This window comes from Cyprinodon tularosa, unplaced genomic scaffold, assembly GCF_016077235.1.
Source record: "Cyprinodon tularosa strain WSP-4 unplaced genomic scaffold, ASM1607723v1 ctg767, whole genome shotgun sequence".
Classification (NCBI taxonomy): Eukaryota; Metazoa; Chordata; class Actinopteri; order Cyprinodontiformes; family Cyprinodontidae; genus Cyprinodon; species Cyprinodon tularosa.
In genome coordinates this window covers 94,626-119,480 of record NW_024039526.1, presented here as the reverse complement: position 1 = coordinate 119,480, position 24,855 = coordinate 94,626, and the positions used below count along the sequence as shown (strand labels likewise).

At 37.4% G+C, this 24,855-nt stretch overlaps 2 protein-coding genes across 7 annotated transcripts in view; both read left to right on the top strand.

Moving 5' to 3' along the window:
* The window catches only part of phc2b (polyhomeotic homolog 2b (Drosophila)), a 51,340-nt gene extending 41,173 nt beyond the window's left edge, over nucleotides 1–10,167 (top strand). For 5 of the 6 annotated variants that reach the window (XM_038270563.1, XM_038270562.1, XM_038270559.1 and 2 more), the window contains 6 exons: nucleotides 4,131–4,342; nucleotides 6,584–6,713; nucleotides 7,404–7,506; nucleotides 8,546–8,657; nucleotides 9,189–9,513; nucleotides 9,601–10,167. In XM_038270563.1, coding sequence (XP_038126491.1) covers nucleotides 4,131–4,342; nucleotides 6,584–6,713; nucleotides 7,404–7,506; nucleotides 8,546–8,657; nucleotides 9,189–9,513; nucleotides 9,601–9,755 — 1,037 coding nt within the window. In that variant the 3' untranslated portion in view covers nucleotides 9,756–10,167. The remainder of the gene's footprint in view (nucleotides 1–4,130; nucleotides 4,343–6,583; nucleotides 6,714–7,403; nucleotides 7,507–8,545; nucleotides 8,658–9,188; nucleotides 9,514–9,600) is intronic. The other variant, XM_038270560.1, reaches the window with a different exon arrangement.
* A 2,377-nt stretch (nucleotides 10,168–12,544) lies between these two features.
* Nucleotides 12,545–23,380, top strand: LOC119773559 (T-complex protein 11-like protein 1). Its single transcript, XM_038270564.1, has 10 exons — nucleotides 12,545–12,659; nucleotides 13,908–14,020; nucleotides 14,146–14,275; nucleotides 14,353–14,473; nucleotides 14,955–15,175; nucleotides 17,473–17,609; nucleotides 19,091–19,272; nucleotides 20,193–20,374; nucleotides 20,695–20,867; nucleotides 22,624–23,380. The coding sequence occupies exons 2-10, from the start codon at nucleotides 13,942–13,944 to the stop codon at nucleotides 22,854–22,856; spliced, it is 1,458 nt and encodes a 485-aa protein (XP_038126492.1). The 5' UTR covers nucleotides 12,545–12,659; nucleotides 13,908–13,941; the 3' UTR covers nucleotides 22,857–23,380.
* The last annotated feature ends 1,475 nt before the right edge of the window (nucleotides 23,381–24,855 follow it).

Sequence of the window (24,855 nt, the reverse complement as noted above, 5' to 3'; positions counted from 1 at the left end):
GTTCTGAGGTGTAACCACCTTCAGGGGGACCTAACTTCCTTATTTAACAATAGCATAAAATAGTGATTTTCTTTTAATCATAAGGTTATTAAAGGTTGATTTAAATCATAGAGTTTTTTTGTACCTTTATTTATTGTGAAAGATACCTAAACAACAGTTGTAGTTACTTGTCTATTTAAACAGGGGTCTTCAACATTTTCCAGGCTAAGGACCTCAAAACTGATGGCGAGATGGAGCGGGGACCCCCTAATTATATTTATTTTAAGAAATTGTGTTATATCAAACTGGTCCTATAGTCACTCTATTACAGATGGAGTAATGTAATGAAAGTAATTTTGCCCTGAGATTAATAAATTGTTTCTGATTCCTGATTGATGGGACAGGTGTTGAGAATGAAACGGTGCCCAGCTTGAAAGAGCTCCTGTGTGTCACTGAATGTGTGGATTGATGACTGAAAGACATCTGCCTCCATTTATCTGTTTACTACAGTGTGTTGCATTCATGTTAATGTGTAACATGAATTCAAGACATTTCAATTAGTGGAAAAAATTGCAGGGGGGTACAAAAAACAAAACAAAAAAGTCTTATCAACCAAAACTTTCACGACCCCCATGCAGTACCTCAGTGGACCCCCTAGGGGTCCCGGACCCCCTGTTGAAGACCTCTGTATTTGAATATAAAGACTGTTATAGAATAGAAAATGCCTTTATTGTCCCAAAATTGGGAAATTTTGGTGTTTATAGCAGGAAAAAGATTATAGGAAAAAAATGGTCCCACAAATGTGGACCTTTGAAAAGTGTATAAGAATAACATTGCTAGTAAAGAGTTAAAAGAAAAACAAATTAAATACTGTAGTGTTTGCACAATATAAAAATACTGTGCAATGATGGATACTTGAAAACAGCAACATCAGATGTGCAAAATGACAGCAGCATGCTATTTAACTAAGGTAGAAACTGCAAAATAATTTTTTTATCATTTATTGGAGAAATATCTGCGAACACGTGTTTCCAGTTGTTTAGTCTGCAACCAAAGGCTGATTATTTCGGTGTTTCCCAAAGAAGGAAGAAAAACCAGTTGATCTGCAGTGAGAGCTGAATAATAGAGCAGCTACTATGGGAGGAAAGCTGGGGGGGGGCGGGTCCTGCTTTCACACACTTTTCCTCAGGGGGGTGAGAAGAAGCACAGCCCCCAATCTGAGTGCAGCTGTGTCGCTCTGATCATTAGAATTTCAAACAAACCAAACAGCTCCATGTTCTCCGGCTGAACAGCGCGGAAGTTGCGCGGTAAGAAAACTATCATTCATGAGCGAATGGACGCGGAATGATGAAGCATGGCGGCTTGCTGTTTACTCTGCTTACTGAGCATTTTATCCGATAATCGCAGCTTCTATCAGCGCGGTGCAAATGTCAGCAGATAGCGGCGCCTTTTGTCCATAACTCACTGTTTAATACCTTTAGAAGTTAATTTAGGACCGTTGGGAGCGATGTTTTAATTACTATGCAGGTGGATCTGGTCGTGCTTTAATATATATATTTAAATATAATTAATGTCCACAATGCACATATGCTATTGATGGTCATGAAAAAACTGTTGCCAAACGAAACGAGATGACGTCATTCACGTGAATAGCAGATATCGCCAGTGCTGCGTTAAGGTTCATATGCTGGAGCCCTGCATGGGAAGAAAAATCTAAATCTAGAAGTCATTTTTTTTCTTAAAATAAGTGCATTTGTTCTTGGATTGAGGAGGTAAAAGAGACATTTTGCCACTCGAGCAAGACCGTTTCACATAAGAAAACACAATTGCATCGTCTTATTTTAAGTGCATTTTATCTACCGTAAATGTCTTATTTTAAGAGTAAAAATATTCATTCCATTGGCAGATCATCTTATTTACCTACTCAAATTAAGGGTAAATACACTTAATTTAAGACGTTTTGACTTATTTCCAGATCGTTTTTCCAGTGTGTTTTTTTTAATCTTGTTTTATCCAGACATATTATAGAATTGCATGAATTTGCAATTAATGAAAACTTTTAAATTGCTCCTCTGGTTCTTTATTTTAATGCTGATCTCAAGCATTAAAATAAAATTATTTGCAAAACTAAAATAAAGCTAAACTATAAGTTTTACTTGAGCTCTGATATTTATGACTGATTTAAAAAAAAAAAAACTTTGTAGAATTTTGGTTGTCATTTAGGAGTAAGTTATGCTGCTCAAGTTGGAACATATATTTTTAATATTTTTTTGTTTTTGTCTAAGAACTAAAGGACTTCCCTCTGTGGATCAAAGTTGCTTCTTTTGGACTGTTCTTTTTCTTTTGTTGCAGCTAGAGGGATTGTTGCAGAAGCCTTTTTGCTTTGGGGCATTTTTTACAATGCAACCATAGCAACCGGTTAATTCTTACATCTGGGAGCAGCTGATTAACATCTCAAAAAGCTGAAGTAATATTTAACCATCTCTGTAAATCCCAGATAAATTAAGGAAGAGGTACGCAGCATGTCGAGTAGGAGCAAAGAAAGGGCTAGGGTGAAATTAAGGCCATCTGGTCAATTTATTAGTTTGGGAAAAGGGAGATCTTTGGGAAAATAAGTTGGATGAAGTCTAAGCCCCAATAAGGACGTAGTAAGAACTTCAGAACTGCCATATTCTGTTTGAGTGTAACAAAGCTGGAGGATCATTTCCCTGACCCCAGCATCTCTCTCCTTGCTGGGCTTACTAACCATGTGAGCAGACAGGTTTAAAGAAGAGTGGTAAAAGTAAAGCAGGTAGATTCAGCTAAGGGGAGTGGTGGCCTAGTGGTTGGGGCATTGTGCTTGGCCCCCAGAGGTTTTGAAAGCAAGCCCCACTTCCACAGACTGCCACTCTGGCTCCCTCAGCAAGACCCTTAACCCCACAGAGGCAGCCCACTGCTCCCCCAAGGGGATGAGTTAAATACGGAGGTAAATTTTTCCAGTGTGAGATAATTATTATTATTATTATTATTATTTTTATTATTATTGACAGCTCTCAGAAAAACGGATGGTCTCATTTAGGGCTTGTTTCTGTAAAGTTGTGTCCCTGCAGCCCAGATACTGAACTATTTATTGTATGTTGTGTCAATCTTTTTACCCACAAAGTTCACAAGTGTTATTTTAGTGCCTTTTTACATTCCATCACAAGCTATTGCCAATACTGCACATGATGATATCTGCACAGTTGTTGGCAAGCTATGCGCATAATACCCCAATGCTTGTGTACATTATTATATCTCACTCTTTGCTATATGTCCATCAGTTTTTCAGCTGCTATGCCAGTCAAAACAAAACTTTGGACTTACATTATGCAAATGTCAAGGACTGGTACATTTCCAAACCAAGACCACCTCCTTGCAAATTAGGTGGGACCTTGTTTTTCCTCTGCTCAGAATATAAACTGTATTTATAAAGGCAATAAAGAATTAAAATAAATAACTGGGCACAGGAAACTAAAGAAGCAAGGTTGTTTTAAGGCTGCTGATTGAGATGCACTGTGCCAGCCACATGAAGAAGACATCAATGCAATGACTGAGGGATTGGCTGCCTATATTAACTGCTTAGGTCCTTCAGTGTTTGGAACATATCCCCAGTAAGATTCTTGTGATTGGCATGATCTCTTCCACTTAAGGCTGAAGAATTAGCAGCATCAGGGCTATGGAAATAAATGTCTACAAGCGAATAAATCTAGTATTATTATTGGGAGTCTCCTGGAACAAGATTTTACAGAAAAGTCTTTAGAGAAATTTACAGACATGCCTGAGTATTCTTTAGATTGTTGTCCGACTACAGCGTGTCTTCCGTCAAAGGCTTCTCCAGAGCTGCTGTTAGAATAACCTTTACAGTAGATCCACCTGTTTACAATTATAAGCAAATATAACATCTCCTTGAAGATATATGAGTTACAACAATATTTAATTTCCCTTTGGGATGAAGTAATTTTGAATCAAATTAAAATGTCAAACATGTTCCTCTGGGATCTTACTAAACAAACTTGTATGTGCCGTCTTGCTCTTTAAAATCTCTTACAATCTATCAGCAGTCTAACCCACTTTAACCAGACATTTCTCTGCTGTTTCATTCTGAGCGTTTTTTGTCTCAATTTCTTGCTCAGAAGGCGGCTCAGCCAAGAGGCCAAGTGTAACGCATGGGACCCCACCTCCAGCTATGACCTCTGGAAATGAGAGCGAAGCGCCCACCGTAACGGGCAGCGCGCCGCAAAATGGAGAGAACAAACTGCCCCAGGCCATCGTCAAACCCCAGGTCCTCACACATGTCATCGAAGGCTTCGTCATCCAGGAGGGAGCGGAGCCATTTCCTGTGTGTGTAAGTGCCCCCGACCTCTGATTTACTGGCAGAAAAACGCGGTAAACAACCAAGAGCCAGCATGCTCTCCAGTGTACATGCCCGGAGGGAGCTGTCAGCAGGCAGACACAAACGCTCTGCCGATGCTTGTAGTGACTGCTCACAGTGGCTGCTTGAATCAGTCTTTAATTACAGCGAGCTGTGGGTCTGTGTTGGTGGCAGAATACAGATGGATGCTGGTATAAAGTTTTAAATAATTGCACATTTTACTAATGATCTAAAAATTCTACCCCTTATTGCCTCACATACCTTAAAGTTATGTTTCTCTCTTTAATTTACAATTTCATCTGTAATTCTGAAATTATTCCAAAAATCAAATAATTTTAATTCAAAAGTGGAAAAACTGCAAATTCAAAATCTCTCCTGGTCTGCCTCCTTCTGGACGGTTGGTGTAAATGCCTCCGTTATTTAGATACTTGGGGGTTAAATGGAGCTTTTATTTTATTTTATTTTTTTTATTAAAAGACTTAAAGAAAATGTTAGTGGTTAAACACTCAGCTTTTACAGTAATAAAAAATCTGCCAGAGACAAGCTGCTTTGAGCATTAGGACAGAATTCACTGTTTTTGCTGTTAAGATGACAGCAGATTCCTGTATTTTAAGTAATTAATTTAAAGTAACTTTTAAATAATTCACATTAATCACAAACAAGGTTAAACTTTATGCATTTGTTTTCTTTTACTTTTAAAGGTTATGAAAACCTTTAGGGCTGCAACTAACAATTACTTAAATAATCGATTAATCTGTCGATTAATTTTTGATCAATCGATTATAATAGTCAGATGGCATAAGATTCCTTAAAGATTTTTTTTACAGAATTAAACTAGATGAAACTAACTTTTTTTTTTTTCCACTTGAGGAATTTTGGATAGAACATATCACCAGATGAAAAAAATCTTTTTATACATTTCATATACTATTTACTTACAATTTTGGTATAATTACTGCTCTAAGTGGTTTGCTCTGTCAGATTAAGGAATATTTTAGAGTCTCTATATTAACGATTCACTAAATTAGTAGACGATTATTTTGATTAATGACCCTAAATCCAGTTAATTGTTTCTGACTTATAAGATATCTTGCTCTGCTGAATTCCATGTCGACGTGCTGTGTAATACCAAAGGTCAATCAATACTTGATCATAACTCCTTTTGGAATGGCTACAGCATCAATGCAATGAGGCATGGAGAAGATCAGACTGTGGCTCTGCTAAGAACGTAAACGTATATATCAATAACTAGACCACCTGTGTCTAATTTAGGGCTGTGAAAATAATGAAAACTTTGATATAACGCTTAAAAAAAAAAGCATGCCATTATACTTAATTTTAAAATCAATACACAAGGACCCTTTCACTTTTTCATAAACTGTCACACTGCTTTTGGTCGCCATGCAGCAATGACGGAGGCTCAGCACCCTCTGCAGCTTCATGAGACCATAATAATACTGGAAGTTTGAAATTATGCAAACATAAGTGTAAAACCAGTAGAAGCAATTGAACCTACAATCAACAAGGCAAGGACAAAAAAAGAAGAAATGTGGGTTTTTACAGCACAATAATTCAAATTACCTGAAAAAAAAAAGGCTTGGAGGGTATGATTAAGAAGCATTTTACTATTTTAAATGATAAACTGAGAAAAGCTCTCCTTATGATTATATATTGGAGAAGCATGTATTTTACATTTTAACTAGGGATGCATGGAAAATTCTTGGCCGAATCCAAAAACTAAAAGGAGAGAACTGAAACACTGAAAGAAATTTTGTCAATTATTAGAACCATGGCATTTTTGGCTCCGTTGTGTACTTACCTCACTAAATCCAAATCATGACAAAAAATCAGTTACAAAAGCATCAAAATATTAATTTTTATGTTATGCCTTTTGATTTTGCATATTCACCGGGAAACCTCTTACCTTTTCTAAAACATCACCATGGCATGTTTGGCAAATCACCATCCATGGGTCTTTCTCAGAGATGGTGAAATAAGTCCAACCTGTAGGCATGTGGCTCTTATCCCTTCGCCTCGTCATCACAAGTTTCTGCCATGTTGTTTTGGGGTAAAATTTCAAAAACCAAAAATGCATCTTTGGGTCTTTTTTGGCCGAATTTTCAGTGCATTCCTAATTCTTACTGATCACAGGTTCTGAGCTTTATTTCTTCTTTTTGTTGTTCTCTTTGGTTAATGTTTTAATTCTGACTCTAGGTGGAGCGTCTGCCGATTCTCATCGATAGCCCAAAGAAACTGGATCATCAGCTGTCCTCAGACCCAGACAAAACTCCCCTCAGCAATGCAGCGAACAGCGACTCCGAGCCTGAGGACATGAACCAACCAGGTGAGACCAAACAGATTAAAGCTGAACAGTTTGTCTACTTTTATTCGTGCAGGTTCATCCTGTTACAGCAGTGGATTATCCCCCTCTCTGTTCCCATATTTCCTGGATCCATCTTCAAGAAAGGCGTAAAATTTGTGAAATCATGCTCACAACGGTGACAGCTCTCTTCACCTGCTGTATCATAAATAGAAAATGGGCTCTTCTAGCTTCCTAATTTTATGCATCTATTCACCAAACCAATTACCCTGCACCTGGCTCCCAGCCAGTCTACAACAACCTGCTAAATAACATGGCTTCCTCTCTGCACAGGATACTTTACCTGATTTCTATGATGGCCCTGCTGAATTCTGTTGAAAGGTTTGATCATGTAAACCAAGGAGAATGCAGAAGAAGTATCTCATATCTTTGTACAAGAGAGGCTAATCATTTTTAAACTGTAGATCCATTTTCCATGTGCTGTGTTCCACATACTGGAACCAAGCATCAGCTGCATAGATCAGATCAGGAAAATTTAATGTGAACAATACTTTTTATAAATATTTACTTCATGAACACATGTTTTATTTGTATGCTCTATTTTGAGTGTTTGATGTTCACATTTTGGAATCACTTTCCTTCAACTAAGTCTCTCCTTTGCAAAAATCAACCTCTAGTTTTAGTGTCTAATGTTTGTTTTGTCTTTCCGCACAGAAAAAGAAGAACCCAAGCTGACCTGTGAGTACTGCGGCTGCGTGGACTTTGCGTACACCTTCAAGGGATCGAAGAGGTTCTGCTCTGTGGTTTGTGCAAAAAGGTAAGTTGATTAAGTGTTTAAATTCCTTCCTTTATGTATGGATTTACTGACCAAAGCATTTACTGACCACTGTATCAAAACCATTCTGACATTAGATCTAAATAAAATTAAGATTTCTTTTATTAATTATTTGAACTTAACATGCAATACGGTTAGCAGGGATTACCGTATTCCGGCCCCGTAGCGATCGCCCGTGGGTTAAAAAAATAAATAAAAATCATTCAAATAAATTGGCGGTAAATAAATTTTAAAAAGACATGCGAAATCCCTCTTGCGTTTCTCAGCTAATGGTAGCGAAGGAGCGCTCTGAAACTAACCGTATTGGCGAAACAGAAGAAGAAGGGGTCGGGTGCTGTTCACGTTTGCAAGGAGCTACGGCAACAGCTGATTTACATGCGTCAATAACTGATCGTGTATGCGAGTTGGAAATAAGGGTTTGTGCTTTCCTAACTGAACACGACCTCTCATTCACAATAGATATAGATGCTCTTTTGCCATCTTCTGGCCGTTTTTGGTATTGGATTTTGAAAAGTTACATTTAGACTTCAATTATTCATGCAATCTGTGATCCCATGACCCCCACACATATCGCCAATACGGTTAGTTTCAGGCTCTCCTCCAGTGCCTGGAAAGCATTTACAGGCTTCATAGTGGATAACGTTTTTGGAATCTGTCCTAAAGGTTTTAGGGGCAAAATATAGGTGAGATAATTTTAGCCCCCTCCTTCTGTGTCAAGGATTTACAGCTGATTGTTGCATTTAAAGAACATGTGTAAATAACAGAACAAAAGGATCTAAATGGACTTTTCTGCTAGGAGAAAAGGGCCATGATTCCAGCTAAATATAGTAAAAGGTCATGGAATTTGCTAAAGAAAATGTATATTAAGGCAATGTATGTAAAATACATTTAAAAAAAATCTGCCAATTAGCAAATTTAAAAACATATAGCTAATGGCCCTATGTATAATCAAGCTGAGAGGAAAAGTGTAATGTAGATTCTATAAAAACTAGATTTAACTGGAGACTTTGTTTTTTAACAGGTACAACGTGGGCTGTACAAAACGGGTTGGACTTTTTCGTCCTGAGAAGAATAAATCAAGTCGGTGGCGTAAAAGGTCTCATGGACGTTCCAGTATAGAAGCAAAGAAGCAGGTAAAGATGCTCAGAAGTTTGTTTGGTGTTATTTCTTATACTTTTTACTCCTTGGTTAAGCTGATGAACCTGGACTAACTGTGGCCCTGATTCCCTCGCTCTATATGGATCATTGACTGCTCTATGATCTAAGGCAACCTTTATTGGTGAGCAGCCTGAATAATTACTTGGGATTTTCTGCCTGCTGCACATCTTATATAGGGAGCATAAAACACTGTAAGTCAATCTAGAGGCAGTGGTTTAGTATTGCTGAAATTCTGTGACAATATAACAAGAGTTCAGAACCTTCCAAAGAATTTTGACTTTGCATAACTTGTTGTATATCCTTTCCATTAATTCATCTTTCACATTCGGTGTATGACATGCTTATGCCTCATGTCATTAGAACTGAATGGCTGCACCATTTGATTCAGAAACCTCCAAAAGTTGTTTGATAACTTATTGAAACAGTTGTAAGAATTAAATCATTTTTTTCCCCAGTGGCCTTCATCAGTTAAAGTCTCAATATGATTTTTTCTGTTTCCTTCTCAGAAAATGTCCCTGTCACCTCAGCAGCCTCAGGGAGGCTCTATATCCTCGCCACATGCCTCTCAGCCCAGTCAGGAGGAGTCCAGCCCGTGTTCAGACATGTCCAGCTATGAAGAGCCACCATCTCCCATGTCAGCAGCCAGCTCAGGACCCCGCGCTCCCGCTCCGACCTCAGCCCAGGTCCCCGTCCATCGACAAGCAAGCAAGTCCTCAGAGCAAGAGAGCTGTGGCGCAAGAGATGTACCCTCAATCGGCGATCGCTTCATGCCCAATGACCCCACCAAGTGGAACGTAGAAGAGGTTTATGAGTTCATCTGTTCTCTCCCAGGTTGGTAGTGTTTATAAACGGGCTGATTCCCAAAGCTGTGCATCCACGAATCTTGTTTTTTAACGCAATTCCTTTCTGTTTGCTCAGGTTGTCAAGAGATTGCTGACGAGTTTCGCTCTCAGGAGATCGACGGACAGGCATTGCTCCTGTTGAAAGAGGACCACCTAATGAGCACTATGAACATTAAACTGGGACCTGCACTTAAGATATTTGCACGCATCAACATGCTCAAAGACTCATAGCAAGTGTTGTGTGTGAGTTGAGGTGACGGCACTAGCAGCACTGATTGCTCAGTAACTCGGACTTCTCAGCACTACTGGACCACTTCCTCTATCAACACAAATGAACTCATCCTGCTTCTATTTCACCAGCCTGTAGTAATCGGAGTCATTTTGTCATATTTCTGCAGGCGTGGATTTAAAAAAAAGAGCCTTACAGGGTCATTTAGTGCTTAGATTTGAAAAGTTGTGGTTAAGGTCAAATCACGCAACTTCAAAAACAAACTAAAAATGCCTAGCATTTCTAATGTACTGTCAGGAAGCTAAAAAGTGCTGGTTAATCTGTACGAGTAAGAAAACCCACCTGATCAGTGTTACGTTACCACCATTAGCTATACTTTATTCAGTAAACCAGGATTTTGCTCCACAACACCAAGCCTGAAACGGGAAAAATAAAAACCAGTTTACAAAAGAGAACAGATGTAAAAGTAAGCAGTGCTGGAGTACCCTACCTGTTCAGTTGTGCCTGGGTTTGCTCACGCTGCAGCACAATCTGTGCTCATCTGTGGCATTGTGATAAGCACGGGTGAAGTCTGAATTTATTATAAAGTTCATGTTTTGTACAGTTTTGTTGGTGTGTGAAAGAAAGAGATGGCTGAGAGTCTGAGAACAGAAGATTGCATTTAATCATTGGTGTTATGTTTTTTTTTCTGTTTTTATTCAATAGAGGGGCTCCTTTTTACTTTGTCTAACAAAAAACAGCCCACAGCTATCAAAGAGCAAAACTGGAATGAATGCAGAGGGGGAAAAAAAACAATTTTAGGAGCCTCTTTTGTGTCATTTTTCCTTTCAGTGGGTGGGTTTAAAATACTTACAAATGATCTTTTTCAGAATTATTAAGATATGGCATTAATTTTCTGACTCAGGTTCCAAAGACACTAATTTATACAAGGAACAAAATGGTTTGCTGCTCTTGACAAAACCTGATTTATCTTTTTATTTTGGTCATCTTTATGCACAATATGTTGTGGTGTGCAATTGTTTAACAATGCAAGTTTGTCCATGTAAAGCAGTTCATTTATTTTATTTTAAGAAATTGTTAATACCATTTTAATATTTTGATATATGCAAATTTATAAAATGCCATTGCGTTCCTTTATTTCACGTCTTTTTTAACAAAAAAAAAGTTTTCTTTGTGTGATAGAAAATGAACTTTTTTAGATAATTCTTTGTCAAAAGCTTGTATTTATGAAAATGGTTTTACATGTTTTGCAGTTATAAATAATTTGCAGAAGAGTTTTGTCTTGGTTTGCTTTATATTTTTGTGCCTAAATCATTTCTGCAGCACACTTCTCTGAAGTCCTTTTTTCTTACAGATTATCAATTTTGCTTAAAGCAGACGTCTAACAAAAAGTGTCAGCACTTCATGGATAATTCCATCAATTGTCCCACATGTTGGGCTGGTTAGTAGGGCAGAGGGTAGCACTGCTGCTTTGCAGCTAGAAGGTTTCAGGTTCGATTTCCGGCCGGGGTACTTTCTGCATGGAGTTAACCTGTTTCTCTATGCATGTGTGGGTTCTCTCCAGCTTCCTCCCTCAGTCCAAAAACATGACTGTTAGCTTAATTGGCTTCTCTAAATTCTCCTTAGGTGTGAGTGTTTGTGAATGTTTTTTTTTTCTCTCTCTCTCTGTTGCCCTGCGATGGACTGGTAACCTGTCCAGGGTGGACCCCACCTCTAGATAGGCACCAGCAACCCTCACGACCCCGCCTGGGATGAAGCATGACGTAAAGTCGGATGACTGATACAAATGACCATTCCACCAGAGTGTACTTGTCAGGGGAGTAAACTCACATATTTTTAGCCGCCATACAAATTCTAGGGATTATGATCAAGATGAAAATTGACCTTAAAATGTTGCTGAGTATAAAGTGCTATTTAAACAACCTGGTCTCCTTATCACCCCTACACAATGGTTTGCTGATCAAATTCAGGCCATGAATGCAGCAATACATCAAATAAAAAAAAAAAAATCTGTGACCAACTATTAAATACATGCACGTCTATGATATTCGTTTGCTCTGCTCTTTATGAATAAAATACATTTTTATGGGTTTTGGATTTTCTCTACATTTTATTAATTGATACTAAACTAAATACATGCTTGAAATTAACATTTTTTTTTTTTTAAATAAAATTAATGAATAATGGGTGGGTTGGATTTTTTTTGTTTTGTTTGTTCAAAAATATGCTTATCACAAATGTAAAACATTAAAAAGAACAAAGGACATGAAATTATTCTGTTAAGAGTATTGGAAATAAAAAAAATATATATAATTAAATGCGTATATAATTAATGATATTAATATAAATAATTATAATATCTAGTTTAATATATTAAAACAAGGCTGAACCAGGTCTATCTATAAAGACGGGACTTTTTCTCGATCTTTTTTCAGGCTGGGGCTTAGCCGGAAACCCGGTTTTTCTAGTAAGTAACTGCGTTATACAAAAGGAGCGTTGTAAAAATTATCGACAGCTTTCCTTTTTGTTTCCACTGTTTTTAAAGAAAAACAACAGAAAAGGGTGTCTACAATAGAATCAACAGGAAGTTCCGCGACAGACACACCCTTTGTTTTGATTTGATATTGGACCAAACTAAAATGAAATACGAGTATCTGAGGCATTTCTTTTTCAAATAAACATATTTGCACGAAGTAAACCTTTTTTATATATATTTTAACCGAACAGCGAATGTATGTTAAAATCAGGTCAAACCGCCAACAAATATACATTTTTTTACACCCCCGCCCATTTAAATAGGAATGGTACGGTCCAGGTTTGAACTTGACGGTGATGGAATCGTCGTTTAAACGCCTGAGAGATTCACTGACGTTTCACTTATCAAGTCATTTAAAAGTCAACACCTGGTGAGTTAATTACTGAAACGTTTAATAATTAATTCCGTGCTGAGATATTGGAGTGTTCTTTTATTTTGTTTGTAAATTCTCTGTAACTTTATTACATTTTGGAAATTTTAAGATAGAAATAGACGAGGGCCATTCTAGATAATACAAAAAAAAACTATTAATCTTTAAATTGAGATACATGTTAGTTGGTAAATGGTTAAAATCTACATGTTTATGCAAATAAAGGTATAACATTACAATATTATATAAATTGAGCTTTGCCATCTTTTAAGATAATTTTTACAATTCCATTTTTTTAATAAAAAAACAGAATTGAGCTTTAAAAAATGAACTTTAAAGATGGTGTGTGTGTGTGTGTGTGTATATATATATATATATATATATATATATATATATATATATATATGAGATATATATATATATATATGAGATATATATATATATGAGATATATATATATATGAGATATATATATATATATATATATATATATATATATATATATATATATATATATATATATGAGATATATAAGATACTGCGCAGAACCCTCAAACTCCCAGGCCTCTGGTAGAGGACCCGAGCTTGAGGATGACACATACCACCCCACGAGGGGTGAGAAAACAGTTTTTATATATATATACATATATATGTATATATACATATATATGTATGTATATGTGTGTATATATATATATATATATATATATATATATATATATATATATATATATATATATATATATATATATATATACACATATATATATATATATATATATATGCAGAATAGAGGAAAATGCACTTTCTGAACACTGTGTGATTGAATAATTCTGTGCACTTTTCAGACTTTTTTTTTGTAAGAGCCCAATTGCAGCTGCTGAGAATAATTTTTGTTTCTTAACCGGTTTGGCTAGCATCATTGTTATCTGTGTAAAGCATAGCCAAGGAAGGAACACTTAGTTTTAATTTTTTAAGTTTTTTTTATCAAGCTCGCTTAATATTGTGCACAGCATACAACCTCAAAATATTGTTCTTATTGTTTATTGTATTTATTTATTGTATTTAATTTATTAATGAAAATATTTCTGTAGAATTTTGGAGTCTTTGTTTTTATCCTTGTGGTATCGAAAATGGTATTGAATATTTTCCTTAGTATCGGTATCGAGTTGAGGAGTTTAGTATCGTGACAATCCTAATATATATATATACATATATAAAAGACAAACACCTTGTGTGTTATATATAGTTAACGAGGAAAAGAAGTGTTGGCTACTGCAGACATGTCCAGTCGGAGAGAGGTGCCCTCTGATGATTCCCCAGCTGACCTTCCCAGTCTGGAAAAACTCGACTCTCCTGCAGGTATGTGAAGCTTTTTTAGAACAGCTCCTGTCTTCTGATGCGTTCCAACCCTATTAATAATTGAATTATTACCACCATAGAAGTTTAATTATATATATGTGTGTGTGATGTGCATGTGGGTTCAGGGAGTCCACCCACATCCTCATTATCTTGTCTGATGGAGCTGGAAAACTGTGTTTCCAACCTGAGCCTCGCTCATGAGATTGTGGTGAATGGAGACTTCTGCATCAAACCAAGGAGCCCTCCCACTGACAGGCAAGACAGACATGTAACCGGTTACAGCTTCATAAATCAAACTGTTTACTTAAATTAAACGACTGCTTCTGTTTTAGCTTGGAGGGCAGAGTGACAGACGTCGTTCACCGGGCATTTTGGGACAGCCTTCAGGAACAACTGAGCAGCGATCCTCCAAACTACAGCCAAGCAGTTATCCTCCTGCAGGAGGTCAAAACTGTAGGTTTTCTTTCCACAAAAAAGTCAATTATCCCTTTCATTTAAATAGCGCCAGTTCACAACACATGTCATCTCAAGGCACTTTACAGAGACAAGTCAACCAGATCATACAGTCAAATGAAAGGAAAAAAGATAAAAAAAATTCCCTCTAATGAAAGTGGAAAAAAGAAGCCCAGTCTAAACAAAAATTTATTTTAGGTTTCCAGGAATGCAGCCTGAAAAAAAAAGCAGCCTGCAAACCTGTAGAACCCGATTAAATCAGATAACGTTAGCATTAAAATGATAAAAATCTGTTTGCCCAACCTAATTAAGTGATCTGTGTAAAAGCCTTTCATGAGGCAGGGAGTGACAGCACATTTCTTCTCACTTTTAGTTCAATACTGTTCAGAGACCTGGAGAGGATTTATAATGGATGTAAAAAAAAAAAATAAAAGAATAAGGTCTGTAACAGGAGATCAACACAGCTTCTGTTTCCTCTCAGATGCTTCAGTCGCTGCTTTTGCCCGGTCATGTCCGGTTGAGGTCCCAGCTGGACGAAGTGCTGGACATGGATTTGATCCAGCAGCAGGTTCAACATGGAGCTCTGGATCTCCACAGGCTGGCTGGATTTGTCATCAACACCATGGCCTCTTTATGTGCTCCAGTACGTGACCCCGAGGTCATGGCACTGCGAGACCTCAAGGAGCCCGTCGAGCTTCTTCGGTAAGAAGACTGATCCATCAAACTTATTTGAATACTCCACAAAAATCTAACAATGTTAACAAATAAAGTTTGTATCCAGCAATTCATATCATAACATTTTCGCATGTGATTAGAGTAAGCCCAATAAAAAGCACTGATTTTATTTGATAGATTATAACAAGTCAGTCCATAAATGTAAAGTATAATAGAATAATGTGTAGAGCTGAAGTTTCTTTTCAAATAAAACCATAAAGAGTAGTATGAATTTATATATCTCAGAATAACCCTTGTTTGCAGCTCTAGGTTTTAAGTATTTCAATGTATGTTTGCACATCTGAAGGCGAACAAGATTAGCTTAAATCACTAAGACTAGTCAGACTAGATGAGCAACAGTTTTTAAGGGTTGTCACGGATTAATTTAAAGCTCTGGTTGTTTTTCTCTTTAGGCTTGTTGTCTTGCTAGAATGTGAAACTTTATCCCATAGTTTTTTTTTTTAACCACCTTTTTTTTTTAGCTCCATCTATAATCCCGTCTACACTGAGCAACTACGTGGCTGTGCTTAACGAAGCATTCCTTTTTCTTTTTTTTTTCTTTTATAATTGCACTGTCACAAGTACAGAGCAACAAAATCAACTCTATTTAACCCATCCCCTTAGGGAGCAGTGGAGTGCCATTGTGCGGCGCCCGGGGAGCAGTGTGGGAGTTAAGGGTCTTGCTCAGAAAGCCAGAGTAGCAGTGTGTGGGAGTGGGGCTTGAACTCAAAACCTCAGGATTCCTAGCACAATGCCCTAACCACTAGGCCACCACTCCCCAAAGCAGGCATTAGCGAGATGGGTCTTGCCTACGAACCCACAATGGCAGCTCATTGCCCCCAGCTTGGATACGAACCCGGCTTCCTGTTTGCAGGACTTTAGCTAGGCAGCTGCTAGCCATAATTGACCTTTATTGATGTCACACTTAAGAAATTTTATCTCTGCGTTTAACCCATCCCCTTAGGGAGTAGTCGGCTGCCATTGTGCAGCACCCGGGGAGCAGGGTGGGGTTAAGGGTTTTGCTCAGGGACCCAGAGTGGAGGCTGTGGGGATCAAACTTGGTACCTTTAACCTTCTGAGAGCACAAGCTCACTGCTTTGACTACTAGGCTAACAGTCCCCCTTACAGCATGATGCTGCCACCAACAGGTTTTACCACAATGATGAGCTCAGGTTTAGGATCAGTGCTAGTTTGTCATCATACCTAGATTTTTGCATGTAGGCCAGATGGCAAAATCTCATCCTCATCTGACCAGTGTTGTTTTACTTGTTTAATGCATCTTCTATTTTGGGCTTCATGCTGTATGAAAATGCAATCTTTACTTAAAGGTATAGTGGAGGATTTTTGCACATTTTTAAAAAGATCTGCCCTCTGCACTTGCACAACCCTGAACCCGCTCCTGGGAGGAAACGCCTATTAAATGCGACTGAGAGGATGCAGGAGCCCATCTCTCCTTATTTTACTAGCAGTGATGTGAATTGGATTTTTCCAATTAGCATGCCAAACTTTTTACCTGTTGAGTAGAAACTCTACAACCGAGGCATCAGTGGGAAGCCCGACCGGTGCTTTCAGTGTGCGTCATCGCTTGAAAGAATCTCCCAAAAACACTCTGATCTTGTTTCTCTCTTCTGAGGCCTTTCTCTTCTTCTCATACACTTAGTGGACTCTTTTTCTCTTACGCCCCTCTGCCATTTTCAAAGAACTGCGGTGAGAAAGGTGAGATTCTATGACTGTCGGAAACCGTGGCTCACCACACATACGTATACACTTAAACTTGTGCATGCACAGAAACATATCCCCAGAATGATTGACATTTAGGAGAACCACTTATTTTAATGATGCATCCAGAAAAAGAACATCCTCCACTGCACCTTTAAGTCTTCATTTTAATAGTTGCTTTCTTCTGGACATTTCCATATAATATAAACTATGTGTTGAATTTATAAGGCCGGCTCTGTTTATACTGAGATCATATTGCAATCAGATTACTTCACTTATTCAGTGCTCTAGTCATTTCTGAAGGCAATTACTTTAGATTTTCATTAGTTGATTCATACTATGGGGGGCTAAATGCAAACACCCTCCACACTTTTCGATTTTATTTCTTAAAAAGGTTGTATATCTTAATTTATTTTCCTTAGATGTCTTAATATACACTACTAAGTGGTGGTTTTAAAATACCAAAACAATACACTATAAAGCTACAAAATGTGAAAAGCTGCTATAGATACGAATACCTTTGGAAGCCACTGTAAAAAATTCAAAGTGTCATCCTTTTCTTTCAGGGGCATCTTCCGCGTTTTGGGGCTGATGAAGACCGACATGGTTAACTTCACCATCCAGAGCCTGAGGCCTCATCTCCTGCAGCAGGCGGTGCAGTATGAGAGAGCCAAATATCAGCAGATCTTAGACAAGCACCCAGGTAAGGGGAGGGGGTTCGCTCTTCAGTTTTAATTAAGCAATGACAGAGATATATGCAGATGGCATAGGTGACTTTGTGAGAAGAACATTTACGGTAATTTAATGTCTCAGTATTCAATTAAACAGATTCTGACCTCTGTCGCATTAAATCACCATCCTCCAGTGTTTTATCTACTAATGCTCTGTGTGAGAAATTGAACAACCTGACATTAAATCCTCACACAGATATTTAAAGTTAAGCTAAAGCTACTTATTCTTAAAATAGCTTCCACTTATATTGTTTTATTGGCTTTCCAGAACACGAGCAGGTTTTGTTAAGAGCATTAGGCCATAATCAAAATGCTAACACACGTTAACACCTGCAAACATCTGGCTTCTGAGGATAAAGGAGACAGGTCTTATTATTCTGCTCTAAATATATGGTATGGTGTCAGTCCTCTACGTAGTCATCCAGGTGGGTAGAGGACTTTTTCTCTAGGGATATTAAAGTCACTATCAGAAGTCCTCGTCTGCCTAATGACCAGGTTTTTGTGATCTACGGTATGAGGAAAAGATATATAATTTAAATGAAAATATTTCCAACAAATAAATAAATAATCTTTTTCTGAAATTCAGCAGAAAACAAAACAAATTTGTCAAACTTGGAACAAAACAAAGACCTGGTTGTGTGTGCACACCCTAAAGCTATTGCTTAGTTAAAAACACTTTGGATTGGTTGCAGCTCTCCAACTGTTTTGGTAGAAGCCTAATCTTGTTCTGCTTTTCCCTGCAATCATTTCTTCCAATCTATCGGGTTACGCAGATATTTTCTAGATAAACCCCATCTAGCTTTTTCATTTCAAAACTTAACCTTTCGTCCATGAAATTTTCCCTCATCTATCTTGTTTACTCAGTCAGCTTTGATCATACTGGTCAGAGCCTACTGGTACCTGAAACCCTTCATCATTCCATCCTCCTTAAAAAACATCTCTGATTCCTGTTGCAGAAAAGATCATGATCTGCAATGAACGTTGGATTAGAACTAACCTTTTGGGGATTATATAGCATAATAAAAAAAATAAATGTTTTTTTCTCATTTCTGCCACAGGTCTTTAGATTTCAGATGGACATGTTAAAGGCTTCACTTTAGTCCAGATATTTCCTCATATATAACCTGCTGGGCAGAAGTTCCTTTGATTCCTTCAGCTCTGCTCTGAGAAGTTTAGGTGTTTCCACTATAACTGAATTTGCACTAATTTTCCACAACTTTACAGTGAAAATACAATGCAATGCTGTGGATTTCGGTACCTTTCTGCTGACTGATGCCTTTGTTCATTTATATCAGCTCCCATCATGTCTTATAGACAATCTATTTTTAGAACTTCAAGTAAGCATATTCTGCACCTTTGCACTGTAAAAAAAAAAAGATCCTGTATATATCAACGGTTTCTGGAGCAATATTTAACTGGAACTTAATTTCAGAATCTCCCCATTTTTTCTCAGCTTCTCTTGACAACACAGCTGCTTGGCTTCAGGCGGCAGCATCCGAGGAGGCAGCGACGCTCCAAGATCAGTGCAACTCTCCTGGTTCTGACAGGCCTGCTCTTCCTAGTGCCACGGCTATTCTAAACCGCGCCTACATGCGTCTCCTCCACTGGGACCCACAAGACCAGAAATATCCAGAGGTAGTGCCAGCCTGCAAAATTAACTCTCACAGCTCCTTTTATTTCACTGGGTTATATTTTATTGATTAGGTGGGAATATACAGTAGCTCCATACGCTCCTCCTCACCCTGCTGCACGTTAACACATGTGACAGGACATCACAGCTCATGTAGACCATCAGCTCCAAACTCTTTAATTACATGTATCATCACGGCACTGTCAGATGGAGTCACTTATCAACCATCAGTAATGCTGCACATGTGTTTAGTTTGGAAAGGGAATCTATCGAGTTTTTTTTACCAGTTTATTTGACCTATTTGGCGCTTTTGGTTGCTCTAACATTTCTGTCCAACCAGCTTTAATTTAAAGGGACCTTTAAGTAAAACTCACAGAGAAAGCTGTGATTTAGCATCAAATAACGCAACATTTACCAAGTAACCTTCATGAAAGACCAAAGAGGACTTTCCACGCAGGAAATCTTGATCTGTTTTCGTAAATTGGACCTGTGCAGTGTAACTTCTAATTTCATGTTTATTTATTAATTAATTTGTTTCAAAAACACAGGATTTTTATTTTAATTAATTTATTTATTTTATCAAAAAGCCGAACTGGGAATAGGAGAGTCTGACAATATTTACTCTTAACATCCCTGCACATAAATATATAAATTTAGATTAGTTTATTCTCTGTATGCATTTAAAATACATACTCAATTTGTTATAATAAATATATAGAAAAGATATCTGTAATCTAACAATCAGAGCAAAAATAAAGTGTAAAAAACAAATAAAATAAAGCTAACAGGGCTTGATAATATATTATTAAAATATTTGTGTCCAACCAGAGTGACAAACTAGAATATATATTCATGAAGTCATAGTACATGACCAGGAAACCCTTTGAGAAATTACTCATGGCAATGAGGTGCCTGTGTTTTGCAGAGCATGCTAATGGACCGATCCCGCCTGGACGCTTTGAGCCAGCGGCTCCAGATGTTGGTCCTGGAGGCTTCAGTGTTGCTCCTGACTGGCACTCTGTGTCGGGGTGTAATTTTCTCCCTACAAGGGTTTGTAGGTAAACTCAGGCAAACTATCACTGCCCTGCTGGAAGGCAGTCACACCAGGTAAGATCAGGACAGGGGGATGTATGTGCTGTCTGTCATGGAGAACAGGTACCGTATGAGATGGACACCAATGGGGGTGACAGGAGACGACTGGGTTGTCAGAACAGATCCAGCTAACCTAATTTTTTCTGTTTAAGAGAAACCTTGTCATAATTATTGGATGACTGCAGACCAACAGGTTTATGCATCCTACAATCATAACTGACTTTTAAATATTTGAAGCTTCTAATCCCTAATTAAACATTAAGCATAATAATTCTCTGCGAGACCCAATACATTTGAGCTGGTACAGAGTTTAACTCTTGTTTCTGCTGCTCCAGGGAAGTCGACCTCAAGAGGGCCCTACTGGAGCTTGGAGAGGCAGTGCTGCAGCAGGTGAAAGAAGCTCAGAGCACCCAGGGAGGAGGGGGGGTGCCTCAGGAGAGCCAGGATCTGCTGAGAGGACAAATATCTGACCTGTGGAAGAATAACAACCCGGTTCGCACACTTATAGGTCAGGCAGGACTCCAAGAGTAGTTATTTTCCACAGCTTCTCTTTAATCAAAGTGTGGTGCGGAAAATGCAGATGTTCTGATTATAAGATAGACGAATTTAAAGCAAAGAAAAGATCAAATTTGAGCATTTGATCTCTTTGAATGATTCCTGGATAGTTTACATCATCCTTTGTAGAACAGAAACATTAGAACTCCAACCATCTCCTCCTAAATATTAATCAGCCTTTTGCTTTCTGACTGCAGGCTTTGACTCCATCTCCCATAAACACACCATAACACATGATGACGAATTCAAAGAGATTAATTATATGTTCATCTCCTCAATCTCCCTGAAAACATAATATCTGTTTCCATCGCTATGCACTTTTACTCCCACTCGTTTCATCCTTCTTGCTTCTGTTTGTACAAAACTAAATGTTAGAGAACCTCAAACCTCCTCAACTTAAAATGTGATAAAACTGAGGTTTTTATCATCTCTTTCTAAAATACCAAAATCCCATTTGCTACTATTTTTACTCCTGTTTTTTTTTCTTCCCAGAACTGGGCATCAATAGCAATTTGTAACTCCCTTTTAAAGCCAATAATAACATTGCTTCTATGTAACTTTTACATTTCATCTGCACATCAGATTATATAATATCAAAGGCCAAAAATGCCAGTTTGTAATTAACATATAACTGATATTTGATATATTTAATCATTAGAATAACAACTAAAGAAACTTAGCGAGTCAGAAGTTAGAATTTGAATATAGCATATTTGAAAAAAAAAATCAAATAAACATATTAAAGGTATAGTGGAGGTTGTTCTTTTTCTGGGTGGATCATAAAAATAAGTTGTCCTCCTAACTGTCAATCATTCTGGAGATATGTTTACGTAAGGCCATCCTACATGCTTGTCCCCATTTTCACTTACCAGTGGTGAGTCTGACAGTGGAAATTACAAATATTTTGGAAAGTAAGCTTGTTTGAGCGATGCAAACACCCAGTTTTAAACAAAGCATGCACAGGGAGAAATTAACTTGTGCACGCTGTTGCACACGTTTACCAAGCGTTCCCTCTCGGGAGCAGGTTCAAGGTTGTGCATGTGCATTTTTTTTGTTAAAGGGAGAGGGTGGGTCTTTTCAGAAATTTGTGAAAATCCTCCACTATACCTTTAAGTATTTCATTTTTTCTGTCATATCTGTGAAGCTTCTCTATCATCGAGGTCATGGTCAAGCTTGACAATTTCTATTTAAGCAATTGGACTTGAAGTTTTCTAGAAGACGTTTAGCCTCGTTCCTGTTTATCATGAAATAGTTCAAACTTGATGCAGCAGCACAGGGAGATTAACCTTCATATACGCGGGTTAAAATATTATTCATTTATTCTGCATCAGTATTTTTAGCCATTTTATTCATTAAAGATAAAATTACTGATTTGCTTCCCATTTTTTACATATCTAGATCAGCTTTTCTATGACTTGTTCACTTGTAGAGCATTTGACCCATTTAAATTGTGTTTAACTTGTGATGCACTGTAAACCTACAGTGGTTAACAAGTGCTTTTAAATTAGATTTATTATTAATGTTAAAGGCCGTTGAAAGCTTGTGTTTAGGGATTCACAGTTTGCCTCACAAACAACCTTTTTCATTTAAGTAAAGGGAAAAAAATAGATAGCACTTCATTTCACTTTTTCCCTGTTGACATGCCTTCAAACTTTGATGATGGCCTCACCGTTCTGACCTTCCTCCTTCTGTTTCTCATCCCAACGCAGGAGAGAGAGTTCAGGGCTCCCTCCTGGCCATGCTGCAAGGCGGCTCGGGTAAAAGGCGTCCAGAGCTGCATTTCCCCCTCGGGCTGTTGAGTCCTGAGCTAGCAGAGTTGGGGACGGCCTTTGGGCAAATTGTTCACTTCAACCGAACAGTCTTTGGTCCGTTCTACGCACCCATCCTTAGGAAGCTGCTGCTACCATCAGGAGAGAGTGAAACTGGGGAAGACTCACGCTGACAAAGGACTGAACCGGAAAACACAGAATGTCATGATCATAAGCTGGGATGTTTTTATCCAAATTTTGGATTGTAAATATGGTGTTTGAGCTAAAAATCTGTGGTCAGAACATGAAACTATGCAGTTTAAGTCTCTGTTGTTTATTCACATGTACAGTTTAAAGAAACAAAATATTTTCTCAAAGGTCAGGAGGACTAAAGTAGAAGTAAAAGCATAAGGCAGAAACTGAATTCCAACAAATCTGTTTTTACAAAACATTAAGGAAGGATATGTAGCAAAAATAAATAGCAACAGACCAAAATGTTAAAACATAAGCACTGAAATGTATGCTGAAATATTCTTTATGCTAAGCTTTACCTTGTTTTCTGATGTTGAGTGTTTACACATAAATTACCAAAGGCATTACACAGTTTTTCATTTATTTCTTTTTATTCTTCGTCTTTTGCACCTTTGATTGTAAACAAGATATATACTGTTAGAGGGGAAATGTGTTACTAAACAGGGTTTTTTGGGGGAACAAAAAAGTTGTTGTGTTTTGTTTTTTCACAGCGATTCAAACTGATAACATTACAGAACAGATAAATAAAAATACAGAACTCTCCCACACAAATATTATGAGAGAAACATTGCATTTAAAAGTAATGAGCTGAGTGAAAAAAGTGATCATAAACGCATATTATCTATTTTATTTTTAATTAAAGTACTAATAGTTTTTTTAATCTGTTTGATAAGTATTTTTTTTATGCTATTTTCTTTTTTGGAAAAGCTTATTGTCTGTTTGCTAGCACAGCAACCTTTCAGAATAAGAGCTGTGGGCAGCGATTAAGGTGATGAACGCACTAAGCAGTCTGTTAAAATACGCCTTTATTGCTTTTTAGTTTAAAAAATAACTCACACTCTAAAATCCACCAAAATACAGTTTTTTTATCAGATTTCTGAACTTGACAGAAATATTTTATTTAGCTTCAGTTTTGATTGATTTCAGACCCTTAGGGTCTGAAGGGTCATCTCTTTGCAGAACTGGTTTAGATGCTGAAGTGTGAATTTAACCATGTTAAATAGCTAATAGCTGCTACAGCGGGACTCCAAAAACACACGCTACATATGTAAATCTGGCAAAGTGGTTGATTTTAGCTTAGTTTGATCTAAATGTATGATAGATTTGCTCCCTTTGCAAACACCTTTGGTTATGCTTCGTCTGCAGGAGCTCTATTTCCCATGTGACTTTAACACAATGGTCATATTTCGTCGTACAAAACTCTTATTTCCACCGTTAGTGAGACAGTCCTCAAAGCTTCGGGATTTCATGTCCTTATGGTTAATTAATGGTTTATTTAAACACTCTTCTCACATGAGAAAAATCTAAGATTGTTTAAGTCTGATTTTATTTAATAGAAAAGTACTTTAATATAATAATAAAATGAAAATTGTTATGTTTATAATTCTAGCATCAAATGACAATAACACTCTCAGTACTGAGGCAGTTATACGGACTATAGAAATAGATTGTTTAGAACTGAGAGATCTCTGGTACATTAATAGAGCATGCAGAGGCCAGCCTTTATGATTGGCTGTCTAATGTGATGTAGTTCTCACAATTCAACCTTTGATTGGATGATTAGTCCCTTGTGACAACTCATATCATTTTCTTCATTACTATTTGTTGGTCTGTTTAAGTTGAATTCCTGCAATATTTTGGTATGGTTTTCCTCAGCTAAAGTTATTTTGGGAGATTTGCTGTGTAATATAAGTAATACAGTTTCAACACCAGCCAAAGTGAACCTGCAGATGCTGAGAAGATGAAGAGAAGATGCTGCACCAAAATTCAAAGGAAACCTTATTATCATAATTCATAATAATTAAATCATCCTTGAAACTAGTTTTCTAAAGCCTTTGAGACTATTTTATAAAGGTTATTAAAATCAGTTTTAATATCTATGTATGCATATATGTACGTACGTACATATATGTATGTATGTATGTACATGTATATATATAT

Excerpts from the sequence above, each read along its gene's own strand:
- LOC119773559 (XM_038270564.1), top strand. The coding sequence starts at position 13,942 with ATGTCCAGTCGGAGAGAGGTGCCCTCTGATGATTCCCCAGCTGACCTT. Across the intron at positions 14,021-14,145 it reads AAAACTCGACTCTCCTGCAG|GGAGTCCACCCACATCCTCA; the intron begins GTATGTGAAGCT and ends ATGTGGGTTCAG. Across the intron at positions 17,610-19,090 it reads GATCTTAGACAAGCACCCAG|CTTCTCTTGACAACACAGCT; the intron begins GTAAGGGGAGGG and ends ATTTTTTCTCAG.